This window comes from Callorhinus ursinus, unplaced genomic scaffold (assembly GCF_003265705.2).
Source record: "Callorhinus ursinus isolate GAN/ISIS: 27379988/994484 unplaced genomic scaffold, GSC_fseal_2.0 scaffold5, whole genome shotgun sequence".
NCBI lineage: Eukaryota > Metazoa > Chordata > Mammalia > Carnivora > Otariidae > Callorhinus > Callorhinus ursinus.
This window is the reverse complement of record NW_027397067.1, coordinates 49010231-49028843: the sequence shown is the minus strand read 5'-3', so window position 1 is coordinate 49028843 and position 18613 is coordinate 49010231. Positions and strand designations below refer to the sequence as shown.

General features: G+C 42.9%; 1 protein-coding gene across 3 annotated transcripts in view; it reads right to left on the bottom strand.

Annotated features, from left to right (window-relative positions):
- FZD6 (frizzled class receptor 6) overlaps nt 1-13141 on the bottom strand; it is a 36183-nt gene extending 23042 nt beyond the window's left edge. For 2 of the 3 annotated variants that reach the window (XM_025871500.2, XM_073893065.1), the window contains exons 1-2: nt 13003-13141; nt 11693-12025 (exon numbers count right to left, since the gene is read on the bottom strand). In XM_025871500.2, coding sequence (XP_025727285.1) covers nt 11693-11869 — 177 coding nt within the window. In that variant the 5' untranslated portion in view covers nt 11870-12025; nt 13003-13141. The remainder of the gene's footprint in view (nt 1-11692; nt 12026-13002) is intronic. The other variant, XM_073893064.1, reaches the window with a different exon arrangement.
- Between the last annotated feature and the right edge of the window lie 5472 nt (nt 13142-18613).

Sequence of the window (18613 nt, the reverse complement as noted above, 5' to 3'; positions counted from 1 at the left end):
CAGGTGAATTCAGAGGGTAGAAGAGAGCAGGAGCAGCTGGGGGCGGCTGCCATGGGGGCACAGACTTGTCAGAGATATCAATCTTTCAGAAGGAAACAGAATCTAGATTTTTATGTAAAATCTCCAAATTTTAAATTTTGGCACTTTAATATAAACATTTAAAATACCGTACAGGACAAATAAAACATGTCTTCAGGTCACCTCCAGCGTGGACCACTTTCAAGTTCTGCTGCAAACTAACAGACACGAAGAATTTTAGATTTGGAAGGGACTTGAGTGGACTTTTAATCTATTATTTTCTAAATGTGTGTGTGTGTGTGCATTTTGCCAAAGAAGATTTTCTTTAAATAAGAGATTACAAAGAAGCCCGATATATTAAATAAATAAAAGCACAGCTGTTCCGGCTGAAAAGGAAGCCCTCCCCCCGAGAGACCTCTCACTGCTTCCCTCCCCTGCCAGGGACCTCAAAGCGTTTCCAAAGATCACAGTCTGAAAACCACTGACCTAATCCAGACCTTCAGGTTAAAAGTGAGAAAACAGAATCCAACTGCTTCTTGAAGTTGTTACTGAAGTCCCCAAATCTAACCTGAATTAGAATTTCAGTGCCCTTACTCCTGCTTAATGCTCCTTTTACCAACACTAGAGGTACTGATAATAAATCAGAGTTGCACTTGCCATTAACTAGGCACTGTGGTTTTTCATGTGCCAATTCTTTTACAGCAATCCTCTGTGAGGGATGTTCTTACCTTCACCCTGCAGATGAGGACACCGAGCCTCCACGAGCAACTTTCATTGAGTGTCCTAAGTAGTAAGTGGCAACCAGGATGTGAACGTGTGTCCACACGACTCCAGAGTATGTCCTCTTTAACTGTGACACTACACTACCACCCAACTCTCCCTGAAAACTACCCGTCCCCAAACCACAAGATGGGCAAGAAGGCCAATAAGGATGAAGGGGAAAACAGATATCCAAAGGGGGCTGGTAAACTTCTACATGAAACAAAAGTCTTCAGTTTGAAAAATAAATGTTCAGAGTACACATAATCAAAGAGTATAACACCTCAAACTCTGTTTATTACATTTCAGATGACACATGTACCTCCTGATGCAGGTGGTTTTTTAAAAGAAATAATTATAGAACAAGAGCACTTCAAATAATGGGTAGTCAGCCTGTTATTGAACTCATCCCAATTGGGTGAAAACAGAACAAATAGAACGAGCATATTTTCCCAATCATTTGAACTAAAAAACTTGATAGGAATCACTTATGGTTTTCCACCAAATGTACTCAAGCCCTGAGATGGAAAAACTACTAACTTGGCTCATTGTGACATTTCTTATGTCCATAATCTTATACTCCGAATTCCATCATATTATTAAACTAGTATTTCTATTTAGCAGGACAAGTGCTATGTAAATATGTGAATTTAGCAAAGATTCAAAGTTCCTAGTCTGATCAGTCGGCTCCCTTTCTTCCCCGCCCCTGGTAACATACTTCCTTCAAGTCTCTCAGTAAGTAACCTTCATGGTGTCACTTGTGAATTTCTCCTTTTCAAATTACATTCTCAAAGGCAGCTCAGAAACTCGTCCAGTAACCCACCACAACATAAAGTATCAATGCTTTTGAGATTCTACTATTCAATAGTAACTAAAATAGTCCAGCTGGGACGCCTGGGTGGCTCAGTTGGTTAGGCGTCTGCCTTCGGCTCCGGCCATGATCCCACAGTCTTGGGATGGAGTCCACATTGGGCTCCTTGATTGGCAGGGAGCCTGCTTCTCCCTCTGCTGGCAGCTCCCCTGGCTTGAGCTCGCACTCTCTCTCTCTGACAAATAAATAAAATCTTTAAAAAATAAAATAGTCTAGTTGATTATAGTTTTAACATTCAGAGAAATTAAACATAGCCTCCTTTAAGGAAATGGTTAGTTAGCCCCTGGCAGAAATCCTGTGGTAGTTACTACTAGCACTAGCAGGGATGAGGAAGAAGTGGGCAATTAAGAAGGCAACTGATGCCTCCATTCTCAAATATAACCAGAGTCAAACTATGATAAATAGACAATAAGGACCAAAATATGCAAAGTATTTTATATAATCCTTTGTCGGAAAAAATGCCAGCATTCTAATTCCGGCTCTAGCCGTGCCATTAACTAACTACTCGTGCCACCTTTGGCAGATCATTTTCTGTGTTGGAGTCTCAGACCATCCGTCAGTAAAATGAGAGTGATGAATTGCCAGATAATCTCTAAGGACATTTTATGACTCAAAGTTTACAAGGAAGGTAACAAAGACTTGAGTAGCAGAGCTGGACATAAATTTCAAAACAACTACAGGAACTACAATGAAATTTCCTCCTTGATAGGTAATCCTGTCTTGCGCTGAGCTCTGGAGTGAACGCTTATCATTTCCATCTGCCCAGCAACCCTATTTTGGGAATCCCAAAGTAGGTGAGATGCTACGGAAGCTTAAGGACAGGTGCAGGGGTGCAACCTGACAATAAACACATAGGCACGTAATCTAAGCGTGGCCATTTGGGTGCTCCAAGGATTGTGATTCTTGGGGAAAAGGCTGTGCAAAAGAACAGATCCACTCAGATTATTTAAGGCATTGATAAGGCCCGCAGTGTCAAAATAAGTATCCAGGGACAATGGTCTAATTAAAGTGTCCCATGGCCTTGGCACTGGCAACAGACTGATCCTATGGCATGATCTTAGGTGTCCTGGTTCCCTTTGCTCCCCTCTCTATTCTGAACCTGGTTCTCCAGTCTCCCCAGCGATTCAAGAAGCTATCCAATATCCGTCCATTTTCTGCTTAATTTAGTCAAAGTTGGTTTCTATCGTTTGCAGCCAAGAAGACTGACTGGTACAGCAATTATATAAAGAATGGGTTGGAGGTGACCTCGGTGAGACAGGAGGAATCCTAGAACTGGTGTTCTGGCCTAACTGGGGCCAAGAGCAGTGAACACTCTGCCAGCACTCGGAGATGCAAATCTGGCAGCCCATGGTATATAGTAGAAAACCAGCTAATTGCATTTTCCTTGTAATCACTTAAATTCCCCGAATATCTTAGGATGATGTGCCCAGTAAAGGTAAGGCTGAGTGGCTACTGCCAGAGAAGCCAAAGATCGTATGGAAAGCATGAGGTGTTCAAGCACTGTGGGCTGAGGTGTGAGCTTCTAGGGGCACTGTTTAGCTTAGGAAAAGAGTGACAAACTGGCATCCCTCAATTCTTGGTTCAAGGAGTGGAATAAAATACAAAGATTAAAAGGATGCAAGGTTTAAGAAGTTGAAAACCAAATGCACAGTCTGATCCCGCAGGTTGCCAAATTATATTTTGGTAAATCTTCTTCTCTTTCACCTAAGAATGGAGAGATATTGTGATCTGGAAGCAGTGGGACCCCCAGATCTGAAGTGGGGGTACAAGACAAGGTTTAGAGTACTCACACACAGCTCTCTGAACCTGAAGACCTCGGAGCAGACTCTCATCCCTTGTCTGTTGGGGCAGGTGCTCCTCATCTGAAAGATGTGCTTTGTCAGAAGAAAAGAAATAGCCTCATACCACATCCGAACCACTCTTCAACGTCTCAACCTATAAGCAGAGTTTCTACCGCAGCATGCCCTAGGAGGGTCAAGTCAAAATCAAATCTGGAAAAGAGGACTATACATTACTTGTAAGACAATGTTCACTATATTGGTTTCTGAGTGTGCTGGATTAAGGAGGAAAGAACAGAATTTTAGACAGGGCTAAAATACACTGATACGGGTGTATTCATTCTCGATTCAATGTGCTAGTTTCAGAAACTGGACTTCTGGAGGTCAGATGATAAATGGGCTCATGACAGGGGCTTGGTGGGACCCCAAACACAACCCATTGTAATTTCCCAAGTCCATGCATACATACTTCAAATAGCTGTATTTAGCAACAGCAAAATCACCATACAGCTTCCTGGATAAACATTATTATGGTAGAAGAAGCCAAATGAAAACCACTAGAAATCTCCCTCTACCATGGTAGAAAATCAAAAGCAATACTACAAGCCGGGGTGGGGGGCACTTTCAGAGACTAGTAACACCACTGAAAACATATTTAGGGGTGTAATTCTTAGCACCTGTCCACTTTAACTCTCCAGCACAACCAAATATGTTATTAATAGTTTGTCTCAAGCAACCTTAATCTAATGGCTCAGATGCTTTTCCAGATGTGCTCTCTATTGGAGCAAATCAGTACCGCCTTAGCACCTCATATGCAGGCCCGTGCTAATCTGGCCAATGCTTTTTGCTTCCAAAAGCCATTTACTTTCATCTAGAAGGACAACAACACATCTTTCCCCACTTGCCTTAGCGCAGTGGTTCTCAGAGCAGTCCCTGAGTAAGCAGCATCGCAAGGGAACTTGTTAGCAGTGCAAACTCCCCATCCCACCGCAGCCTACAGATTCAGGAACTCTCCAGGTAAGGGCAGTGATCTGTGTTTTAACAGGCCCTCCAGAGGGTTCTCACGCACGCCAAAGTTTGAGAAGCACCACCTTAGAGTAACATCAGCTCTTCATCTCTGTGCCTCAATTTCATCGTCAGAGACTCTAACCATGTTGTTGCTTCACAGGACATCGCAATGGCCCACCATATTTAGGACATAAAGCTGCCATAGATACATTCCGATGAGGAGATTAACCTTAAATAAACAAAAGGACCTTCCACCTTGGTTTTGCTAATAGTTCCTGGTAGAGACTAGATACAATCATGGGACATCTACACATAACCACCGGAAGCTACCTCTCATGAACTGAGTACTATCTCAGTTAACTCACCAACTCATGACATCAGGTATACCCAACAGCATTCCATCTGCAAGTGCCCTAGCAGATATTAAAGACATGGGAAAGCAGCACGAGCGAACTGTGTACCCTCTCAGAGTGCCTGCTTCTGCCATATTACCATCTTTTTCCTTAAAACACACCAGCGAGCTTCCCATGCCATGACTTGACAACGGAAGGAATCATAATGTAAGCCTGGAGTTAGTGACCCTGTAAGAGCCTCAAGAGAAAGTCTGGGTTAGAATTTTCTAGAGAGCGATCAAAAGAAGAAAGATATTTTGATTTTTTAAAAAATATATAAAGCTACCCCTGAGCAGAGTGGTCCTGTGCCAGTACCCTAGCTATGCCCTGACTCCCTCACTACTAAACTAAAAGAGCATGTATAAGCATTTGTCACTTTGCTGAAGCAAGGAAGCAAGCACTTTACTACTGACCGAGACCGAGTGCCACAAAATATCTGATTCTCAGCTTGGGATCTGTGCTTTCTACTTATGGGGACATACACAGTAACTCTCAGAAAGTGCTAAAAGCTTTATTCCTTATTTTAAAAAAGCACCAAAACAGTCAACTTCTAGTGATGGTAATGAAAATTGGGAGGAAGTGAAGAAGTCTAAAAAATAATTGAGGAAAAAAAAGTGATAGGCCTTAGCTAGACAACAGAGTCACTTAAGATCTAAAGGGGTCTTTATTTATTTTTTAAAAAGATTTTATTTATTTGAGAGAGAGAGCGCGTATGCACGAGAGAGCACAAGCGGTGGAGAGGGAGAAGCAGGCTCACCACTGAGCAGGGAGCCCGACGTGGGGCTCAATCCCAGGACCCCGGGATCATGATCTGAGCTGAAGGCAGACGTTTCACCGACTGAGCCACCCAGGCACACCTAAAGGGGTCCTTATATGTTTACACCTCAGATAGTAAATACCGTTAAAGTGGCTACAGAGATCTCAAGTAAATTCTATAAGATTATTAACAACAACGATACAAGAAAGTGATGCAAACTTTGTCACTTATTTTCATGAATGTGACCAATATCAGGCAAGTGAGCTTCTTTAAATAATACAGACCAGAGCCTGGAATACAAGAGAAGAAAAAGCAGGAATCTGCATTATTTCCACAATGGAATACTTGTTATTTTTAAACTAGTTCTTAGCAGGCAGCATTATAAATCTTAAATTATTTCTCCAAAAGACTGTTTATTTTGGAAATTAGACAAATATACACAATAACTGGTTGATACTACAAAAGAATCTGTCTAGTAAAGAGTCAACTTTTTAAATTAAAACTTGTAACTTGGAAAAACTCTAATTCCAGGGAAACTACACTTTCAGGTACACATTCAACAAATATTAATGAATGAATACATGACAAATATACAAACCAGAGTCATAAGGCTTCATTATCTACATGTCACATTCTCAAGGAAAGGAAATAACCACAACACAACAGTCTTCTCACGGTCTGAGAGAACCACGTCTCTTTGTGGACAGGCTTTCCTGAAGGCATAACTAGTAATGTCCTAGACTGTGGAATATCAAGGAATGGTCCTGTAGGGACCTTGTGCCTATCAGCTCAGTCTCCCAGGAGAAGTACTGGTCTTTGTTCACATACACGTCTAATCCTGATTCTGCAGATGCAGAAATAGTCATGGTACTTTCTTACTACTGATGTGGGAAACAAAGGTAAAAGAAAAATTAAATTTCCTTACTACTTACAGCCCACTGACAAGTCCTTGAAACAGGCAGAGTGACATTCCTCTAGGAACTCCTGCCTTGATGTTAATACTTTGCTAAGTGCAAAAGGCTAAATCTTAGCCCGACCCCCAGGATCCTGTAAGTCTACTTTAACATAAAAATTTCTTTGGAAATTTCCTTTTCTCCACCCGCCCCCCCCCGCCACATACATGTTGGCAATCATCCTCCAAGCATATGACCTGCTGAAATATATCTGAAGAGTCTCATGACTGAGTTTTTACCAAACAGTAATAAATGACCTTTTCCTAACAATAGCTAGCCCCCCTCAGGATCCTTGTTTCCAAAATACCTGGGAGGCTTAGGTATCTCTAACCCCCTCCCAACCTGAAAGTGTAAAATGGGCCATTCCTCAGGACCCCAGTGCAGCTCTTTCTACACTCCTGCCCCCATGCTTTAACAAAACAACCTTTTACCATCCAAGACGGCTCAAGAATTCTTTCTTGGCTCTGAACCCTAACAACTTTCCTACATCACTACTATAACACAGTATCACAAAGGAAGTTAAGTTTGTGAGTTCTACATTTAAAAATACAAAGGCAGCCACTATACACACACTGACTTGGAACACATTTCAGTATCTGTTTCATTTTGAAAGACTCAACAACTTACTTTCAGAATAGTTACAGCTATATTCAGAAAGTCTTTCCTGAAAAACAAAAGTTAGTCACACTAAATATTTTCTTTCCTTCTATATGGAGATATAAGAGTAGAGAATAAAGAGGAAATGAAGGGGTCCACTAGACTCTTCTAAAAGCAGGAAAGTGAAAATATTTAAAAATCACTGCCTAGCAGAAATAGGTTTTTTTCCTCAGAAGTTTGTATATACAGTTTTTCTCCATTCCTGTTTTTAATTGGATAGAGACACATTTTAGTGGTGCATATTAACAGGTAGAAAGGAAAGGGTTTTTTTTGTCTTACTTCCCTTTAGACTGTTCAAAAGTGGAAGGACCACATGCTGTTCCAAACACAATACATGACTTTGCTTTTGCCTAGACCTCCACGAAGGCAATTCAAAAAGAAAAATACAATATTCCTGTTTCCATTTTCCCTAGATCAGTCTCAGCTCTTTCTGGATGAAATCAGTCTCTCAAGGGACATCAACCTCACAATTTGGGAAACAATGCTCTAGATACGAAACAAAAAGGAACACAATGGAAAACCAGCAGCCATTTGTTTTTCTACTTGGGAGAGTTAGGCTGTACAACATCCTTTTCATTCCCAAGCCAAGTTGTTATTCAGAATTGTAAATTAACTCTTTGAAATACAAATTACTTCAGCTTCAAATAAATAAAAAACTAAAGTCCCTCATTTCAAGCAATCTCTGAAACAAAACCGAAGAGCCAGAATATCCCAGTCAGTGGTCTGTGATAAATTTGGCCTTAGAAAAATTTATGTGGAAAGTAAATAACACATAGCTCAGGTAACATATTAACAAGAATGAACAATAATGTTTACTTATTACATACTCTGTGTGTATAATCCTTAAGAACACATTCAAATACCTTAAACCACGTCCAGCAAACTACAGCCCGTGGGCCAAAAAATGACCCACCGCCTGTTTTTGTAAATAAACTTTTACTGAAAACACATCCACACTCATTTGTTTACATATTGTTTATGGTTGTTTTGCTACAATTGCAGAGTTGAATAGCTGTGACAGAACCTGTCTGGTTTGCAAAGCCAAAAATATTTATTATTTGGTCCTTTACACAAAATTTGCACTTAGCTTGTTAAAACACAGCCTCCTGGGCTCTAGCTTGACAGATGATTCATTAGGTTGGGATGGCGGGGCGGGGGGGTGGTCCATGAACGTGCATTTCTGACAAGCTCACAAGCTGCTGGTCTATGAACTGGACTTTGAGAACCACTGTTCTAAACCACCTCCTGTAATCACAGATGAGCAAGGAAAACAGATGCTATAAATTCTAGGACTATAAAACAGGATAGCCCTCATACAAAATGAAAACTAAGGTGTAGAAGAGGAGATAGATCTGTTGACATATGGAATTCTTGGTAGCCAAGAAAGCACAACTGATTGCTGTAATCAGCTGATAATTCTTCAGCCCCTCATCCTAATATTAATTCATAGTGAACACAACAGGGACCAGCAGGAGCGGAAGGCAGCGGGTTGGAAGTGTAAAATACAATCTGTTCTTTAGAGAAGTTATAAAGCACTTTTTTTTGTTGTTTTTGTAAAAGCCAGGCTATGTGCAGTTATGATTTAGTATTTGACTAGACTATAGTACAATGTTTGAAAAAAAACTGAGACATGTGGTTTATAATACAATGAGCCAATCAAAAGGTGAATTCTTTCACTCCATGTAAATATAAATGGTTAAAGAGAAAAATATATTTTTTAAAGATTTTATTTATTTATTTGACAGAAAGAGACACAGCGAGAGAGGGAACACAAGCAGGGGGAGTGGGAGAGGGAGAAGCAGACTCCCCGCTGAGCAGGGAGCCCAGTGCGGGTGCTCAATCCCAGGACGCTGGGATCACGACCTGAGCCAAAGGCAGATGCTTAACGACTGAGCCACCCAGGCGCCCCAAAAATCTTTTTTTTTAAAGATTTTTTTTTTTTTTGAGAAAGAGAGAGAGCACATGTGAGCAGGAGGAGGGTCAGAGAGAGAGAGGGACACAAGTAGACTCCCTGCTGAGCAGGGAGCCCTGCGTGGTGCTAGATTCTAGGACCCTGAGATCATGACCTGAGCTGAAACCAAGAGTTGGATGCTTAATAGAATGAGCCACCCAGGTGCCCCCAAAATAAGATTCTTTAAAAAAGTTCTAAGAAACATGTATCATGCAAATATGGGAAAGAATATAGAGGATGTCAACTAATACGCTTCATAAGAACTAGGCTCAGGTAGATCCAAAGTGGGTGATATGCAAACCACCTAAAAATATCAGAGTTTCTTCCACTTGAATACTGCAGACGATAGAGGGGGGAAAGTAAAGCTTTGGAGGTAAAATTCTCTTTGCTGATTTATTAGAACAGGAAACACCACCTTTTCTTTATTTAGCTTTTACTGTGCATCGACAGTGCTCTGAGGCATTGTACTAGGCATTGGGAAAAAAATGAATAAACACCATCCTTACTCTCAACACACTTGCAATCTAATGAGAACCACATAAATAACTGCAATACAGCATAATAAGTGTAAGAACCATTGTATATTTTTAGTACTATCAGAGTATAGAAAGTGAGATCACATATGCTTGGGGGAAAGGTGAAAGAAAGCCTCACTGAGCACAGTTACTGCTTTAACTGAGACCTGCAGAAACGGAGCAGGTGAATGGTAGGCAGAAAGCCTGGGAAGCAATGCATACAATGTGTACAAAGGTACAGAACTGAGAGTAATATGGGTGTGAGTTCTACAAAGAGGTCGGTTTGTCTGAAGCAGAGTGTGTAACGTCTAAAGGGACAAGTGGGGAAGCTGGACAGGAAGGCGAGATCCCCCATTTGAAGAGCCTGGGGTGCCACTCTAGAGTCAGGTCTATTCTTCTAGCTCTAGGGAAATGGTGAAGAATGTTACCCCCAAAGTGGACTGTGTGGATTTTTTTTTTAAGACTTTACTTATTTATTTGACAGAGAGAGCGAGAGAGAAAGCACAAGCAGGGGGAGCAGGAGAAGGAGAGGGAGAAGCAGGCTCCCCGCTGAGCAGGGAGCCCGATGCGGGGCTCGATCCCTGGACCCCAGGATCATGACCTGAGCCGAAGGCAGACCCTCAACCATGTGAGCTACCCAGGCGCCCCTGGGTTTTCGTTTTAAATAAAATCACTTTGACATCACCAGAGAGGAGCAACTGGTGAAAACTGTTGAGAGCCACGTAAAAACTGTTGAGAGGAGACTTGGTATTCATGGCACAGATGAGAAAGAGAAAGAGAGGTAAGTCTGAATAGAGATTAAAAAAAGAAAAGTACCAAAATTCCCAGTTTAATTTTTATAGAAATTTTTTGAAATGAAATTTGCATGGGGCGCCTGGGTGGCTCAGTTGGTTAAGCAACTGCCTTCGGCTCAGGTCATGATCCTGGGGTCCCTGGATCGAGTCCCGCAACAGGATCCCTGCTCAGCGGGGAGTCTGCTTCTCGCTCTGAGCCTCCCCCCTCTTGTGCTCTCTCTCTCTCTCAAATAAATAAAATCTTTAAAAAAAAAAAGTCCATCGCCCAGCCAACCCATCCCTCCCAAAGTTCTGCTATTTTAGACCCGAATCTACAAATGAGGTAGTCGAAAAACTACTCAACTAAACAACAGTGGAAGACTTTTGAATGCACAAAATCAAATCTAATCACTTTTTAAATTAGTGTCTACATTAAAATTGTAGGAGTTTCATCTCTTAGCAACATTCTGAGGGGGAAAAGCCTTTACCACCCCTGGACATTTCTTCTGGAGAAAAACTACAAAAATTTTTGTCTTCTTTCCTTCATGAGTCAGACTTATCAACCTAACAGATCTGTACAGGAGGGCAGGCTCCCGTCTCTACAGGTAACTCTTCCCACACATCCCTAGCAATCTGCATCTCTCTAAACCGGAGGCAGGTAACTGAGGTACCTAAGGCAATCTTTAGTGTCACTCTGCTCCTCCCCAGACATGTGGTTTCTTTTAACAGGTATCTTACAAACAGTACTTAAGTGCCACGCTTAAAAAAAAGTCACTTTTTAGCGAAACACTACAGCCCCCAAATCTTCCAGTAATGGATTTATTTCAGAAAACCTGTGCCAGGTGAACATTATAACTACTTATGAAAATATAGGGATATAGTTCAAGCACTTTTAGTCCAAGCAATGTAGGATATATGTTCAATGAATTAGGAAAAATTCAGAATTCACATTTCCAGAGGAACTACCATAATTGATTCAGGGAAGCAAAATATTTGCTAGCTGCAAGATATTTCAAAATCATCACTATGTCTCATATAAAATGAACCCTACCTTAAGCAAATCCACTAACAAGGGCCACAAAACCACACAAAACCTAATAGGGGAAATTAATTTTCAAAAGGATGTATTCAAAATATGAAGTTGTGCACAACTTAAAGGAATCCCTTACTGTGTTTAAAAAAAAAAAAAAGTCACATTTATAGTTTATTCCAGAGCAGAACATAAACTATTTCTCTATAAATGTGTGAAGAAATACTCACCTCCATTTTCACAGCAGCTGTACTCTGGTCATAATGCCTCATCAAATTAGGGAAAAATGTCATGTTGTAGGCCATTTTCATACATCTGGGAACAGTAATTGGTTCACAGGTGAAAAGACTGTGCCCTCTTATGAAGGGGAGAAAAACACATGTCCACAAAAATGTCAACATTTCCATTTTCTTCAAATTCCTGGTTCTACCACATGGCTGGGATTAATCGCTCGAATTTTCATCCTCAGATTTCCATCCAAAAATAAAATGTTCAAATTCCTCTTTCATTATTTTGCCATTTTGAAGGAAGCTCTTTTCCTGAAATGAGTTCTGGGTCAATTACTGTAAAAACAACCAAGAGAGGGCATCTGCAACATTTGTCATAAACTCAAACGCGGACATCAAAGTGCAGAGTTAAGATTTTCACCCTGGGTAACTAACACTGGAAAAAGGACGGAAAATTCCGTCCTTTCGAGATACTCTTCCACCTGCTTTGGCACAGAATACAGAATTTGCTGAGGAAGGCTCATCTCTAGGGAACTGATGATAGAACGTTTGTGCTGTCTGAAACAGATGGTAAAAGGGGGCAGAGGATGAGTGCTGTGGAGGGAAAAAAAAAAGTCATACTGGGTTTGGGAATAAGTTAAAAAGCATTAATAGAATTGTAAAATCTGAGGGCCCCTGTTGGATATCTGATTACGCACGAGAAAACTTGAGTCCCAGGGAAATTCCTTAAGACCTAATGAGTTCCTCAACTCTTTAAGGGCTCCAAAGAGCCAGTTTCTGTGGCAGTCTCTGGGAGAGAGACTTTCCTGCTTTTCAAAGGGCCAACTAGGGGGAGACGTCTAGGATTCCTCCCGGAGGAGCGAAATTAGCTCTCACGGGCTGGGGCGAGGAGTGACCCCACCGAAAGGGAAAAGGAACAAAGCGGGACCGGGAGGGTGACGGACGTCTGGGGGACGAAAGGCTGTGGGCCCTGAGTCGCGACGAACCGCACCCCGCACCCCAACACCCCCGCCCCCGCCCGGTGCCAGGCTTCCAGCACCTGGCACGGTAACTCGCCCCACACCCCCGCACCTGCCCCGGGGCCTACAGCCGGGCAGGAGCGTCCCGGCCCGGCTGGGCGGCGGGGGGCCCCGGCCTCGTCCTTCGGGAGCTGGCCCCAACTTCTGCGGAAACCCTGGCCTGCGCGGCCTGTGCCGCCGCCGCCGGGCGCACACCTGTGGCTCCCGGCCCGCCGCGCGCCCGCGAGGCCCGCCCGCTCGCCCCGGGACCCGCCGGGCCGCGGCCGCGCGCGCAGCCGGCCCGAGGAGCCTCACCTCCCTCCAGTCCTCGTCCAGTCGGCCGTCCGCCCACCGCGACCTGAGACGGCGGCTCCGGGAAGCGTCCGGCACTCCAGCTGCCTCCCGAGCGGCCCGGGGAGCGAGGGCCGAGCGATCCCGCGAGACTGCGCCGCCAGGTCGGGCGGGCAGGTCTGGGCTCGCGGCGGCGGCGACGGCGGCGGACCTGGCCCTCCGCCCGGCCCCGCCTGCGCTGCGGCCCGGGCGGCGCCCCAGTGACCGGGGTCGGGCTGCGGGTCCCGCTGTGCGGCCGGCAGGTCCCCTCCACCTTGCCGTCTGTTCTGGTACCCGCAGCACACGACTGGGCCGCGCGGCTCGCTATCCCGGTCCAGAGGGGTTCGGCCTAGAAGGGTTTTCTTGAAGCTCTTGGTCATCCCCTAAACAAAACTTCCTTTAAGAGAACCCACTGCGTTTCGTATCTCAGGACGCACAAGAGTTCTGAAAAGGGGGCAGACTTGCTCTGTAAAGTCAATCGTCCAAGTGTCCTTAGTTGGAAAGTGGGTAACTTCCTCGGTAACTATCCTAAAAAAAAAAAATCCCTTTTGTTAATTCCGGGAGTCCGGCCACCAACCTGAGGGCAGGTGGCAATGGGATTCCAGCCCTGGCAGGTCCCACAGTTTTATTGAGGCAAAAGCCTAATAGAAAGTTGAACTACTTTTTTTTTTTAAGATTTTTTATTTATGTATCTGTCAGAGAGAGCGAGAGTGCAAGCAGGGGGAGCGGCGCAGAGGGAGAAGCAGGCTCCCCACTGGGCAGGGAGCCCGTGGGGGACTTGGTCCCAGGACCCTGGGATCATGACCTGAGCGTGAGGCAGACGTTTAACCGACTGAGCCACCCAGGCCACCCAAAAGTTGGACTACTTTAGAAGTCAACCTGGTTTTTAGTACCAACCATGTCACACAATATCTCAGATGTTTCACCTATTATTCATCCCTCCTTTCTTCCTAAGACCCAACGACCAGGGATCTTTTTCCTCTCTCCATGGTTTTGTCTTTTCTAGAATGTCATATAGTTGGAATTGTATATGTAGCCTTTTCAGATTGGCCTCTTTTCACTTAGTAATATTCTTCAGCGTCTTCTCATGGCTGGACAGCTCATTTCTTATTAGTGCTGAATAAAATTCCATTGTCTGGATGTACCATCATTTATTTATCTATTCACCTCTGGAAGGAGGTCTTGGTTTTGGCAATTGTGACTAAAACTGCTATAAACATCCGTGTGCAGGTTTTGTATTGATGTTAGATTTTCAACTCTTTGGGGCAAATACTAAGGAGCCCAATTTCTGGATCATAAGGTAAGAGCATGTTTCGTTATATAAGAAACAGCCAAACTGTCTTCCAAATTGGCTGTACCATTTTGCCTTACCACTAGCAAAGTTTGAGAGTTCCTCTTGCTCCACATCCTCAACAGCATTTGGTGTTGTCAGTGTTCCAGATTTTGGCTATTCTAATAGGAGCAGAGTGGAATCCCATTGTTGTTTAAACTTGCACTTCTCTGATGACATATGATGTGAACATCTTTTCATGCACTATTTACAGTCTGTGTATCTTCTTCTTTTTGTTTTTTTAAAGATTTTATTTATTTATTCGACAGAGAGAGACACAGCAAGAGAGAGGACAAGCAGGGGCAGAACCGGACTCCCTGCTGAGCAGGGAGCCCGATGCAGGACTCGATCCCAGGACCCTGGGATCATGACCTGAGCCGAAGGCAGACGCTTAAGAGACTGAGCCACCCACTGTGTATCTTCTTTGATGAGGTTTCTGTTAAGGTCTTTGGCCTGTTTTTTAATGGGTTGTTTGCTTTCTTCTGGTTGGGTTTTAAGAGTCCTTTGTATATTTTGGAGAACAATCCTTTATCAGATATATCTTTTGCAAATATTTTCTCCCAGTCTGTGGCTTATCTTCTAATTCTCTTGACACTGTCTTTCGCAGAGCAGAAGTGTTTAATTTTAATGAAGTCCAGCTCACCAATTATTTCTTTCATGGATCATGCCTTTGGTGTTGTACAGAAAAAGTCATCAACAAACCTAACGAATTCCAGACTTTCTCCTATGTTATCTTCTAGGAGTTTTATAGTTCTGTGTTTTATATTTAGGTCTATGATCCGTTTTGAGTTAATTTTTGTGAAGATTTTGTGTAAGATTTGTGACCAGATTCATTGTTTCTCATGTGAATGTCCAGTTGTTCCAGCACTATTGGTTGAAAAGATTCTCTTTGCTCCGTGTATTGTCTTCACTCCTTTGTCAAGTCTATATGGGTGTATTTCTGGACTCTCTATCCTGTTCCTAATGAACAAAGCTGGACCAGGAGGGTGACAGAATGTCTGGGGGAGGAAGACTGTGGGCCCTGAATCACAAGTAACTGCACCCTCCAACACACACGCCCCGCCCAGGCTTCCAGCACTGGGCAGGGTGACTCGCCCCACACCCCAGCACCTGTCCCTGTGTTGAACATGTCTACTGGTACCATTTTTGTGACAGCATTTGCTCACTTCATGTCTCTGTGCCAGATTTTGGTAATTCTCAAATTATGTCAAACTTTTTCACTACTATTATATCTGTTATGGTGATCTGTGATCAGTGATTATGACTCAAAGTTCAGACCATGGTCAGCATTTTTTAATTAAGGTACATACATTGTTTCTTTAGACATAATGCTATTGCACACTTACTAGACTACAGCATAGTGTAAACATAACTGTTATATGCACCAGGAAACCAAAACATTCATTTGACTTGCTTTATTGCAATATTTGCTTTATTGCAGTGGTCTGGAACCAAACCATAGTACCTCTGAGGTATGCATGTATCTGCTTATATTACCCATCTGTTTTTACATGCTGTCTACTTTTTCCTTTAGATCCCTTAGCATATTAATCATAGTTATTTTAAATGCCTGGTCTGATAATTCCAACATTTCTGTATATCTGAGTCTAGTTCTGGGGCGTGCTCTATTTCTTCAGATTGAGTCTTTTTGCATTGTAAGTATGCCCTGTAACTTTTTGTTGAAAGCCAGACATGATGTAGTAGGAAAAAGAACTGCAGTAAATGAGGCTTTAGTGATGTGGTATTAACATAGGGCTGGGGGGTGGTGCCTGGGTGGCTCAGTCAGTTAAGCATCTGCCTTCGGCTCAGGTCATGATCCCAGGGTCCTGGGATCGAGTCCTGCGTTGGGCTCCCTGCTCAGTGGGGAGTCTGTTTCTCCTCTCCCTCTGCTGCTCCCCCTGCTTGTGTTCCCTCTCTAGCTCTCTCTCCTGCTCTGTCAAATAAATAAATAAAATCTTAAAAAAAAATAAAGTGGGGGGGGTAGGGGGGGTAGGGGGGGAATGGGGGGGTGGGGGAGCATTCTATAGACCTATGATCAGGTCTGTCTTTTAGGAAGCTTGTGAACTTTACAAGTGTTTATCAGTTTATACTCTTCTCAGATGGGACAATATCGCCGGAGTGGGCTGAGAGGGGTCCGGTATTTTTCTTCCCCCAACTCAGGCTCTGATAAAATCCCAATAGGTTAGGCTTTGACAAAATAATTTCCCTGGAAGTCAGCCCTTATTAAGAAGAACAGAATGCTCAGGCATATTTTAATATGGTTTCTTTGCTCCTTCCCCTGCCAGAAACATGAGGGGACTTTTCTCCACTAGTCACTGTCAGAACCTGGTAGAGCTTCGGGGGTTGCAGATGCACAAACCCACAAGTTTGGGGGTTCCCTGAAGACTGGGTCCCCGTGGGGTTTTTAACGCTCAGACATGTCTACACTGAGTCTCCAGCAAATCATCAATTAGAATTCAAGTTTTCCTATCCCCTACTCGTTCCCCTGGAAGGTTTCTGCTCTGATAGGTTGTGATTCTCTGTGTCTGTCTCTCCAATTTGAGGAACAGCAGTGGCCTTATGATCTCAATTCTCTGAGAGATCTAAGAAAAGTTATTGATCTTCAGTTTATTCAGCTTTTCACTTGTTCAGATGGAGTGATAGCTTCTCAGTTATTTACATGCCAGACCAGAAACTCCAATCCTTCATTTTCTAAAATAAGTATTGCTTTAAAAAATGGCTCAACATTTCAGTTGCTACTGCCTTAGGAGAACAGAGTTTCTCTGAATTAAAATTAAGTTCAAACATTCCAAGAGCTATAACAATTCAGGAAAGTTATGTAATTTAACGTTGTTGTTAATAGAACACTGATTATATGAAAATCATGATTATAATAACAAAATTAAGTGATTTTGCTAAAATGAAGAGAAGAAAATAAAGTTTATGGAGTAAACATATCACTTGTAAATTGTGCCAAGTTTTTATTTTATTACTTATCCAAACATCTCCAGCCTGTCACCAGGCTAAGCAGATGCACACAATAATAATTACATTTCTTGAACTTGGTAATTTGCCTATGCTCATTAAAATATACCTTTATACATTAAATTTTTTTAAATTTTATGATAAAGGTAGGGAGGCAGAACATATTTTATTTAACAGTCTGTTAGCTTGATTTATGGCTTTTAAGTATATAGACATATGGTAGGGTGTCCTCCTTTGTACTCTTGCCTGGAGCCCGCACAGGTCATGTGGGTAGACCTGCTTGTAATCGCTGACCTGATGCCCAGGCCTAAGGAGTGGAGGGAGCAAACAGCAGTAGGGGGACCCCAGCTGGAGGAAGCTGAGTGAGCGGGAGCAAAGAAGGTGACAGAGGAAGAAAGGAGCTTGGGCTCCAGGGGCTCCTTCCCTCTTGAAGTTCCCTCCCAAACTCTTGTTTGCCTTACCCTTGAAAGCTCTGCTCAAGGCTGCAGTCCCTCCAAGTGACACGTACGAATGTGATGGCTTATTGACTTAATTTGGGGGAGTGTATGAACACAAGTAGAGGATAGCCTTTATTGAAAACTTTCACTTGAAGTGCATGGCCTGTTGCTCCCTGCTCTAAAAGCTAATTGCTATAGCGTCTCTAGCCTAGCCATTAACCTTTTTGCTGTAGTTGTATCCACTATGGTTGGCCAGAAATAATACACCTTCTAATTACTACCTCCAGTATTACTGGGAAATAAAAATTTCAGTAGTAACATGACACTGCAGGAAAGAGGTGGAGGTAACTGAGTTTTGATGACGTATGAGGATAGAGTCCCCATAATGGGATTAGTATGCTTGTAAGAGGAAGAGACACCAAAGCTTTCTTTTTCCATCATGTGAGGACATAGCCAGAAGGTGGGCATCTACAAGCCAGGAGGCAAGCCCTCATAAAGCACAAAGAACCAGATCTGCTGACACCTTGATTTTAGACTTCTCAGCCTCCAGAGCTGTGAGGGATAAATGTTTGTTGCTTAAGTCACCCTAATCTATGGTATTTTGTTGTAGCACCATAAGCTGACTGAGACAGTAGGTGAATGAATAAATAAACTATGGTACATCCAGACAATGGAATATTTATTATTCAGCACTTAAAAAGAAATGAGCTATCAAGCCATAAAAAGACATGAAGAAAACTTGAAAACATATTACTAACTAAAGGAGCCAATTTGAAAAAAGTGAAGAATTATAGGATGAGTCCAACTATATGATACTTAGGAAAAGGCAAAACTATGGAGACAGTAAAAAAGATCAGTGGTTGCC